This window comes from Pagrus pagrus (assembly GCF_965226575.1).
Source record: "Pagrus pagrus genome assembly, chromosome: 9".
Taxonomy (NCBI): Eukaryota; Metazoa; Chordata; class Actinopteri; order Spariformes; family Sparidae; genus Pagrus; species Pagrus pagrus.
The window spans coordinates 896,777-907,758 of NC_140193.1; the positions used below are offsets into that span (position 1 = coordinate 896,777).

Sequence of the window (10,982 nt, forward strand, 5' to 3'; positions counted from 1 at the left end):
AGCAGCCAATAACAGCACAGAACAGTCGGTGTAGATTTGCTTTCAATAAAAATGTTTCGACATCTGTGAAACTCGACTCAGTTGTGTTTAAAACTACATTTATTTTAGATTATAACTGTTGTATAATTCTTTATTTAGTTCACATGTTAACTCTTGATAATGTGCATTCATCTATAAAGTAGGATAAAATAGGACTATTTTGTTTTTTTGTCTCTTTTTTAACCTTTTGGTTTAAAAAATATTCTTGAAATCCTCAATTTATGTAGATACATGAAAGAAGATGCAGCACAACTCAGCTGGGACTGAAGTAAATGATCAGATGAATGAAGTGCACAAAGGAAATAATGTTGATGTTTATAACAAACAAAAAAAAGATGATTGAGCTGAACAACAGTGTTCACAGACAGACGAGACTCTCAGAGAAGGAAACATTAAAAAGACAAAGATCACTGTGTTGTATCACTCACATATTTGACAGAGACGGAGGGGAAGTTTAACGTCCACGCTCAGGAGCAGTTTGTTCAAAAAGGTGGACGGTGTAAAGGATTTTTGTTTCCTCTCTCCGTCTTGAAATAAAACAAGCCTGTTTTTTTTTTAAGTTTTGAAACTACACATCCCACAATGCTTTGAGCAGTAGAATGTTATTTGTAGACATTTGAACCATTCAGAGCGGCCGATGAGCCGTTAGCAGCTTCGGTTTGCAGCGCACTCTTCTCTAATTAACTCTAAAACTTAAAAACATAATGAATCTAAAGGGAGTTCTGAATGGTCTTTATTCTCTGATTTCTGTCTGGATTTATGGACGTTAATTCTGGACGGACATCAGAGGAAGTGATCTCGTCAGGAAGTAGAAGTCACACTGAATCCAAGTAAAAGATACAGCACCACCTCCCCATCAGAACTCAGAGATCTTTGAAAATACACTTTTTGATCTTACACCGTCCTCCAGGTTTCTCAAATTGCTCCCTTGACTTTCTCCTCTCTGACCACCAGATGGTGGTATAACCCCCCCAGCCAAGTGTCCCCCCCCTCACCTCTTTAACAATGGTGACATGCTGCTCAATGCGCTGCTCCTGGATCATGCCGGCGACCTTCCAGGGCGGCAGGACATCGGCGCCGGCAGCTTCGTGTTTGCGTGCGGTGACGGGGGACTTGACCGGCCTGATGGGGGAGACTGAGAGTCTTGAAGTGGGAGAGGCAGGCCTGGAGACGGGGGAGGGAGGTCACATTTCAGGCCTACAGAGGGCCAACCTCCATAACACCATCACCCCCGCTCGCTCAGCTAAAATCACTCTGACACGTTACCACAACTTTTACTGTAAATTCTCAAATAAAAGCTCATATTAAAGGAACAGTTCACCAAAAGATGAAAAAAGTCTGAAGTGAGTGCAGTTTTTTGGTTGTTTTTCCTTTTTAAATCATCTCCAGCTCTTTTACTGTGAAGCTCCAGAAATGTTTGTGGACTACGAGACTTCACCTGACTTTATATCATCAGGAGGAGACGATGGCTGAGCCTGACTTTATATCATCAGGAGGAGACGATGACTGAGCCTGACTTTATATCATCAGGAGGAGATGATGGCTGAGCCTGACTTTATATCATCAGGAGGAGACGATGACTGAGCCTGACTTTATATCATCAGGAGGAGACGATGGCTGAGCCTGACTTTATATCATCAGGAGGTAGAAACTGTTCCTTTAAAATATTGGCCTAGTCTCAATTAATAGCCGGCAAAGCTCCACCCACCTGACAGGTGTTGGCGTGGGTGCCTTCACGTGTCTGACAGGTGACGGCGACTGTTGGCGTCCTACGGCCACCTTGGCGACCAGCGAGGCCTGAGTTGGGGACTTGGACGTGGGTTTGGGTGGTACTCTGGGCGGAGTCTTGTGAGCCAGCTGCTGAATCAGCTCAGCGCTCTCCACCTGCATCTGCATGGTGGCCTGGAAACTGGCCTCCATCCTCTGAGGAGAGAGGAGATGAAGGTCAGATGAGATTTAATTAGATTTGAGACGAGATGAGACAAAGTAAGATCAGATCAGAATGACTTGAAGTAAAAAGGGAAACATGTCATGATACATATGATGATATTAATTTAGATCCTACAGTAGATTTAGATTTGTGACATTTGACAGCTGAGGGTTTCGCACCTTTTCCACTCTGGTCTGACGAGTCTGTGAAATTGCAGAAGTTGAAATCACTGTCTTGGTTTTCTTTGCTGGAACGGGTTCTTCACCTGAACACACACATGTTGAGTTTAGGAGGTGAACCAAACTGATATTGACATAAAGATTACAGCATGATCTCAATATCATTATTTCAATAGATCAATACATTTTCTTGAAGTTTCCGGATCTCATTTAACTTGTACAGAAATCAGAAAACATCAGCCTGTTCTTTAAGATATGAATCACATGTACGTCCTCCAACACAGTTCGAGGGTTAGTTGAAGGTCCTCACCCTGAACCAGCAGTTCAGCGGTGGAGGTGGCCCGTCCGCTGCTGTTTGTTGCGGTCGCTGAATATGTCCCAGAATCCTCTGGGAAAGCCTCGGCGATCAGCAGACTGTACAGGTCTCCCTCCTGGAGGATCCTGAAGTCGGCTGAGCTCTGGATCTCAGCTCCTTCTCTGTAGAACTTCACCACAGGTGTTGGGATTCCTGTGACTCTGACGTCCAGCCTCACCTGGCTGCCCTGTCTCACTGTGGAGCTCTGCAGTCTCTGAAGGAAGCTGGGTGGCGCCGTCTCCGCTGCAGGGAAGATTAGTGACAGATGTAAGAAGCCACCTTCAATATATTCTGTCTCCACTCAGATACCAGCCAACACTCATAGACTAGAGTATTGAATCGAATTGCTCTGTCTTAAAGTCCACTTGGGACTCACCTGTAACAAGGAGTTCAGCGGTGCTCGTGGCTTGCCCAGTGGCATTGGTAGCTCTGACGGAAAATCTTCCGCTGTGTGCGGCGGTCACAGCGGGGATCCTCAGAACAGCGCGGCCGTCGCTGAACGAGATCTGAACGCCGGGCAGAGCGGCGGCGGAAAGAACCTGGCCATCACGGAACCAGCTCACCTCAGGAACTGGAGAACCTGCAGGAGACAGAAGAACCAGACGGGTCAGAGAACCAAACTGATGACAGACACAATCAACTGATTTCAAATGATTCTTTTCATCTGTCAGATCAATATCAGATACTTTAAGACTTTTACTCGAGTACTATTCATACGGTTCACTTTTAGCACAGTTATATTTTGTATAAATCTTTGTATAAAGTTTGTTTTCTTACCACTAACTTGAGCCTCGAACGTCGCGGCACTACCCTCTAGTGCCACGACGCTCTGCAGCGGCTGTGTGAACGTTGGTGCTTGTGTTGACATGATGGTCGGCACCCTGAAGAAAAACAGAAGGAAAGTCTTTAAAATTATTCAATAAAATACATCAAGCTAAACAAGAAGTGCTCTTCAGTGTCAGTCTGAGAGGATTTAAAACGTCTGGATTTATCCTCCTTCACTTTAGGAAACAGAAGCAGCTTTCAGGGAAGGACCAACTCGTCCCATAACTCATCTCCAGAAATAGACAACCAAAAGCATCTGTCACGGCTCCGATGACCAACGCTGACAAACACCAACAGAGTTCAACTCCAAGGTTCGTTATTTCTCGTGCCCACAGTCAGAGTTTCTATCCTCCAGTGATTAAACCTGAATAAACTTAAAACCATGAGAATAAAGTCAGGCCAAGAGACCAAAACTTCAAGATTCAGTAGCCATCAGCCAAAAAACAACAGCGTCAGGTATAAAGTGAGTGTAGTTTTATTTTATTCCATTTTATTTTCCTCTAAGTCAACGCGTACCTCACACTGCTATTCTTTGTATTGTTTGTCTCCTAGAGATGTTAAATAAATAATAAAAGGTACATCTGACTTTATCTTAAAAATTCATGATGGAACTAACTAATACAAACCAAATGTTGAGGTCGTGTGACGATGTGACGGTGCAGAAAGAAACATCTTCAAGAGGCTGATGAAGGCTGATCACAGGGCCACGACCACCACCGAGTATTTTTAGATGTCTAAACACCCACAAACCTTCACTCTGGAGCTGACGGGCCAGAAACAGCGAGATGGATCAGTTTGGTAACAGTTTTGAAATCTGACACGTCAAAAAAAGCTCATCAGTTTTAAACCAAACAACCTGTTTGCAGGAGCAACAGAAGGCAAAGACCGACCTCTGACCTGTGAGGTTGTCTCCAGACTATATTTATTATATTTTATTGGTGAATTAAAATTACGAGTTATATAAAGATGTTCCTGCCTGACGGACTCATCACTGACCAGAAATAAACACATTTTGATCCAGAGTCTCTGAAAGGTCACTTCTGCTTTCACCTGTATATAAAGTTCACATCAGTATTGAAGCCGTCTTAAATGGGAATCTTGTATTTTTTTTATTCGTTTGCTGTGAGGTTTCTTCCGTATTTTTTTTCCCTGTTAAAAGGGCTTTTTTTTGGGGGCAAGTTTTTCCTCACTCGAATCGAGGGTCGAAGGACAGAGGGTGTCGTCTCTGTACAGATTGTAAAGCCCTCTGAGGCAAACTGTGATTTGTGAATTTGGGCTATACAAATAAAATTTGATTTGATTTTGATTTGATTTGATTCTGAAAGCTTCAAAACATAACGTAACCGACTAGAACAGACGGCCAACGCTTATAAAGTTCAACTAGAGACAAGTCTACATGTGCAGCGTGTTCAGTTCATGTCCTGGTTTCTATCTGCAGCTTCTGTTAGTTTGTCCTTTTGCAGCCGTGGAGAAGGAACGAACCTGAGATCACTGCAGCGACACTGGAGCAAAGCTGAGTTTTTTGTGTTTTTCTGTTGAGGTTTTTATTGATGCACAGATTTAAAAGCAGCTGGATGAAAATGTGCTGAGTGTGTCCTGCAGCTTCACTCAGCGTCAGGTTTGAGTTTCACAAATCAGACAGGAGCTATAAATGTCAGGAGGCGGGGCTTGTTGGAGGGCAGACGATGCTGACGGACGGCAGCAGCTGGAGGTCAGCCGCGTGTTCGAGTCATCAGAGGAAGAAGAAGAAAGTGAAGAAGAAGAAGAGGACAAACCTCTGCAGCAGGTTAAGATGTTTTAGTAATACTGTTATTATTAATATTATAATTATTATTATTATTTGCTTATATTCACTCTGATTATCTTTTCTTCTTCTTCACTTTGGATCATCTGTGTTGTGTGTAATTGAATCTTTATTTTCAGGTTTACAGAAAACACCAGGCTGAAAAGACGAAACAAATCTGAATCACTCCTGATACTGACGAACATAACTTTTCTTTTTGCTAAAACAAATATTAAATTATGAATCTGAGGAATGACAGAACAGAAACATTATGATCACAGAGAAGAAGAGGACGGGAGGAAGAGAAAGAAAATGAGGAAACAGATGAAGAGAGAAGATCAAGAGATGAAAACAGACGAGAAAAGAATTGAATAAAGTAAAAATCTAAATGAAAATGAAGTCTACAGATGATCAATCACTAATGATTGATAGACTGTATTGATGCGACCTTGCTGTGACCTCAGTGTAAACGTGGACTCGGCTCTTCCTGCGACCCCCCCGCCTTCAGATCAGACCCACATTTAGCCTCAACTGCACTTTACTGCTAACAGCTGCTCTCAGACCAGTGAAATATCTGCACGTCTGAACAAGATCACAGCGGAGAAAGTGACGGATTCTGTTTGTTATCTGCCTTCATCCATCAGATCCATCAGATCCATCAGATCCATCAGATCCATCACATCCATCACATCCATCACATCCATCACATCCATCAGATCCATCAGATCCATCAGATCCATCACATCCATCAGATCCATCAGATCCATCACATCCATCACATCCATCACATCCATCACATTTATCATGAGTAGATCGTAAATGTTTAGTTTTTTATTTTAGGTGAGGAACTTTGTTTGAAATAAAATGTCTTCTTTTTACTTTTGTTCATCATCTCTCCATTTTCTCTTTAGACTATTATATTATTATATTTGCAGTGTTTCTGCGTTGTGGGTAAAACTGAGTTTAAGTGTAAGATCACATTAACGTCAGTGCAAACATCTTGTGTTACATCTTTCATTTGAAAAGGAACAAACATCAGAAGTTTTTCTTTGCTGATTTCAATTTAGAGTTCAGGACTTTTTAAATGCAGTTTTGTGTTGTGCATTATAGTTGATTTTTTTATAGCAGATATTTTATGTTACGTGATGTGTGAAGAAACTGCAGAATAAAAATTATTTAACAAGATGGATTTTGATGTTTACTTGATTTTCATTTTTTCTTAATATTCATGCTTCACTTCTGTTTTTCTGTGTAGTTTTGATCTTTGTCATTCACATTGTTTTGCATCTCTTAGTATGAAATGTGCTGTGTAAATAAAGTGTTGTTATAATTAAGGTTACAGTTCAGACATTCCCCGGAGGTTGAACATCACAACTCTGAAGTAAACAGATTTAAAGAATCTTTTACATTTAAAAAAAAGTTTCTATTTGTTTGTGAAAACACTGAGATAAGTTTTAATTCAGTGTCTGTTATGATGTCATTTACAAGTCAGCATGTGGTGGCTGAAGGGGCCTTTAAATCAGTTTATTGCCCCTAAATCAAGACCGACCAATCAAAACCTTGTGGCAACTTTTATGACTCTCTTTACAACGTTGTTCTCAAAAGGCTGCAGATTTAGTCTCCACTCATTAATTAAATATCCAAAAGGTGTGTTTGTTGAAAGAAATGCTGATTTTCTGTATAAGTTTATATTTTTTATACTGAATATTTGCATCAGTAACTTTTTGAAATGTGTAAGAAAACCCTATAACCTCGTTCACATGTGAGGACATTTTTACGACGTTGTCACAGCTGCGACAGGAAGTTACTCAACGTTCAAACAGGAAGTTCTCTGAAAAATCAGCTGATCAAATGTTTCAAAATCAGGAAAACAGAAACTTTTCTTTTTTAAAACTCTTGATAATCAGTTATTTACTATCATATTATACTTTTCTGTCCGAGTCATAAAGCTGAGTCATTACAGCTTTGTAAAGTTGCCTCCCACGTGTGAACGAGGCCGGGGGAGATCTGGGCTCCTAAACTGGATCAAAGGGCCCAAAACCCCCAAAACCTCACAGACACTGATAATGACTCAGAGACTTCAGAGGCAAAGTTTGGTATTTACACATTTTCTAATAAACTAAACATCAATTCAAAATGTTTTAAAGGAAAAGTTGCAGTTAATTGTTTTTTCGTTTATTTCACTTTCAACTGTTTCAACCAAATCACACGTGATTTTGATCAGATTTAAACTTCTGACAGGATTGTTAAGGTCCATATCAACATGAAGACACTTCAATGATCATCATAACTCAGATGTTGTTCAAGGTGCTTCACATGAGGCGAAGAAATGCCTTCAAAGTAATATCTTTTTAAGACAAGTATAATAACAGAGCATAAGTCATAATCAGTTGTTCCACTTTCTATCCTGTAAATTAAGTAGAAAAGTCAATCGATTATTTTGTGACTTCAGTCGTCTGTTTCTCTCATGTGTGACAGTACGAGAGGTTTTTGTTCATTTCTTCATCTAATTTTCTGAATCAGTATTATATAAACATAATATATGATATAAACTGTGTTTTGATTAAAGTTCAGGAAAAACTAAACATTTAGAAAACATCATCTTTGGCTCTAAATGATAAATAAGGTGAATATTTTACCATTTTCTAACATTTTATATTTTATATGATGAAGTGATTAATCCAGAAACTAATCTGCAGATTATTGAACATAATTGGTAGTTTCAGCGTTCACCTTCCTCCTGAAGGTGTCAAGCTTCAGTCTGAAGCTGATCCGACAGCAGCAGCTGCTGCAGTACTGCAGTACTTCAGGTACTTTTACTGCAGAATCAACATCACTGTGTTTATCTGACAGCTGGAGTCACTGAGCAGTCACACTTTTGACAGCTGCACGGATCTACAAAAGGTCAACTTTTATTCTGAAAAACCACCTTATTTCCTGTCAGTGAGGCAGTGACTTCAACAGATTCCTCCTCCATACTGATGAAGTGTCACTCACAGTCCGAACACTGACGACTGAATCAATCAGACACAGAAACATCACCACAGAAATCATCATGATCACGTGACTGATCCGACAGCTGAGAAACACGTGACACTGGAGATACAAGGTTTCCCCAACAACTGTAACAACAGTCTGATGCAGCAGTTAGGAGGTTTTCCTCTGACAGAAACGTACACATGAATCCTATCAGGGAGTTACTAAAGTCGCCTCTGAGGCGTCTTAATTAATTAATGTGTTCGTTCATTATTAAAGCTTTATTCAAATCTAATTAAACCTGTTTGGCTCTGATGTCATCAGTGTGACTGGCCTGTGATTGGACGAACAGCCTGATATGAACCTGAACGAACACACAATAAATATGTGGATCCAATCAGAAGGAACAATAACACATAAATTAAAACAGAAATAAAACAAATCTATTTCCTGAAGCACACATTTATTCTTTTGTGATGTTTTTACTCTTAATAATCAATTCATGCTTCAAAGTTTGATCCAAACTGAACCACATAACAAGATAATTCTTGTCAGCTATTAAAAGAACAAGACGAAGAAGAGTCAGCTGGTTCTTACAGCCTGAAATCATCAATTACCTTCTATATTTCCTGAATATGATCAGATATGACGGCCTCAGACCGTCAGTGTGGAGAAATTAAACAGTCGTTACAAAACGTTACCAGAAAAACATCGTCCAGAAAACATTCAGTCAACTGAACTGAACTTTCTTCAAGTTACAGAAAAGTTGTTGTTTTAAGTGATTGCTGGAAAATCTTCTCATACTTAAGAAAGTTAAATATGTGACAATATTCTTAGAAAATGGAAAACAGCTGTCAGTTACACTTCCACAGCTGACCTCATAAATTATGTGTCTGTTTATTATTAACTCGTCCGTCCACACGCTGCACTAACACACCTCGACAGGAACATAAGCGTCTGTGAGTTTATGAAGATTTAAATTAAGTTTGAAGACGATGTAACTCATCTCAAGATCTGAAATCTGAAGATTTTTACTTTTTTCTTTTTTTTTTAGTTTTACAAAATGTAGTTTTTAATTTGTATCGGTGATTAAATGTCCGTATTTTTAAAAATGACATGAAAAATACTGACCAGCAGGAAACAGCAGTCAGTTTTATTTTTAAAGCCCTGACCTCATAAATTATGTGACAGTGTTAAATCACATGACACACCTGTCCATACACCCAGAAACACTTGCACAGTAAAATACAAGCTTATTAAAGTAAGTTTAGGAGATTACAACATTTTTTAAAATCAGTATAATGAAACCTTTGTCTGCAAATGTTCTCTAAAGTGCTGAAATCTGAAGATTGTTTCCTTTTTTTCTGTTATTTTTACTGATTTGAACATGCAATATAAGACATTATTTTTAGAAACTCTTAATAAAAAGCAGCAACCAGCATGAAAACAGCTGTCAGTTTTATTTTTACAGCCGTGACCTCGTGAATCATATGCTACTGTATATTATAAAAGTCACGATATGTCCGTCAAACTACACAAAACACCTGAACAGGAAAATAAATGTTTATAAAAGTCTGAGGACAGAAACATGAGAAACTTTTTGTTAAAGATCTGATTTTCTTAAAATATCTTTTTCTATATAAATAAATGAGTAAAACCTGTGTTGAGATTATTTCTTCAGTTTCTCAGAGAAGAGCCACATGCTGTTTCAAGAAGCTCATTACTGGTGATTTATTTAACTCTTCGTGGTCTTTGAACGCCTCGTCAGGACAGCTGCTTTTTTTTTTCAGTGCTGTCAGCTGATTTGATGAGAAGGTGTCCAGTTCCTCAGATCCTCTCTGACAACCATCAACACTGAGCTGATCACAGTCTGATCCATCAATCGGCAATCAATACACAGCTTTCCCTCAGAAGTCCCTCAGCCAGTCCGAACAAAGTGGATAAACTCAGCTGATATTTACAGATCTGAATGTGAGCGACAGATATGGCAGTGGCCAAAAATACACCGCCCCCCCGCCCTGACCCCGGCACTTTGATTGACAGCCACCATGTGGCACATAGCTGGAGGTGCAAGTGATAGCCCTGCTGCTGATTCCCTTAAAAAGCCATCAGGCCAGCTGACAGTCCACTCTCATGCACTCAGCGGCTATTCTTAACCTTCCTCTGATCACTGCAGAGTCTGCTGCACGCGGCCAAATCCCCAAAATACAGAAAAACAGCACAGAAACACAGAACAGCAGCCCGAGTTCACCAAACACCAGAATCCTGACCTAGTCGGACCCGGCAGGTTAACGTCACGAGGACACACGGTGGATTTTACTCACTTGTTTCCACAAGAGTGCCTCTGATTGATGGGACGGAGCCCCGGGGACTCTGACTAGTCTCCTTATCCAGAAAAGTGTTTCCAGAAAAATCCAAGATGAGAACGGTCGAGCCTCAAAATATCCCCACCTCGACAGAAACAAAACTACACAGTGACAGGCCGTGTAGTTTTGCTTTCCCTCCCTGCAATCCCTCCACCCGAGGCGAGGCTGGGAATGCTCCAACTGCTCAGAAGGGCCCAGACGGTGCTCTAGGTCTTTATACCAGGGGGGACAACCTGCATCATCACCTCACCGACGCTCCCCATTGGCTGCTGGGACGCTTAGGGGGGCATGATGGGACATGGCAGCCATTTATGCAACCTCCACCCTGTCAGTCACTGCGTCAGTGTTGATCAGCTTTGATTTGATCGATCAGTGATCGACTGACAGCAGCTTAGTGGTAACTAACACCTGATGTCAGATCAGTTTGGCGAGTTAAAGAAGTTTGTGATGTCACAGTGAAACAGTCTGTGAGTCATTAAATAGCTGCTGACCAAAAGGAGGCAGAGGCTGTCCCTGTCACTCAAACCCC

At 40.6% G+C, this 10,982-nt stretch overlaps 1 protein-coding gene across 8 annotated transcripts in view; it reads right to left on the minus strand.

The window, feature by feature from the left end:
* Positions 1-10,533, minus strand: part of LOC311262618 (titin-like) — a 176,848-nt gene extending 166,315 nt beyond the window's left edge. For 5 of the 8 annotated variants that reach the window (XM_084362170.1, XM_084362168.1, XM_084362169.1 and 2 more), the window contains exons 1-7: positions 10,412-10,532; positions 3,281-3,384; positions 2,880-3,083; positions 2,459-2,746; positions 2,149-2,234; positions 1,748-1,962; positions 1,035-1,203 (exon numbers count right to left, since the gene is read on the minus strand). In XM_084362170.1, the coding sequence (XP_084218296.1) occupies positions 1,035-1,203; positions 1,748-1,962; positions 2,149-2,234; positions 2,459-2,746; positions 2,880-3,083; positions 3,281-3,371 (1,053 nt within the window). In that variant the 5' untranslated portion in view covers positions 3,372-3,384; positions 10,412-10,532. Of the gene's footprint in view, positions 1-1,034; positions 1,204-1,747; positions 1,963-2,148; positions 2,235-2,458; positions 2,747-2,879; positions 3,084-3,280; positions 3,385-10,411 lie in introns of all 8 variants that reach the window. The other 3 variants (XM_084362165.1, XM_084362163.1, XM_084362164.1) reach the window with 2 other exon arrangements.
* Between the last annotated feature and the right edge of the window lie 449 nt (positions 10,534-10,982).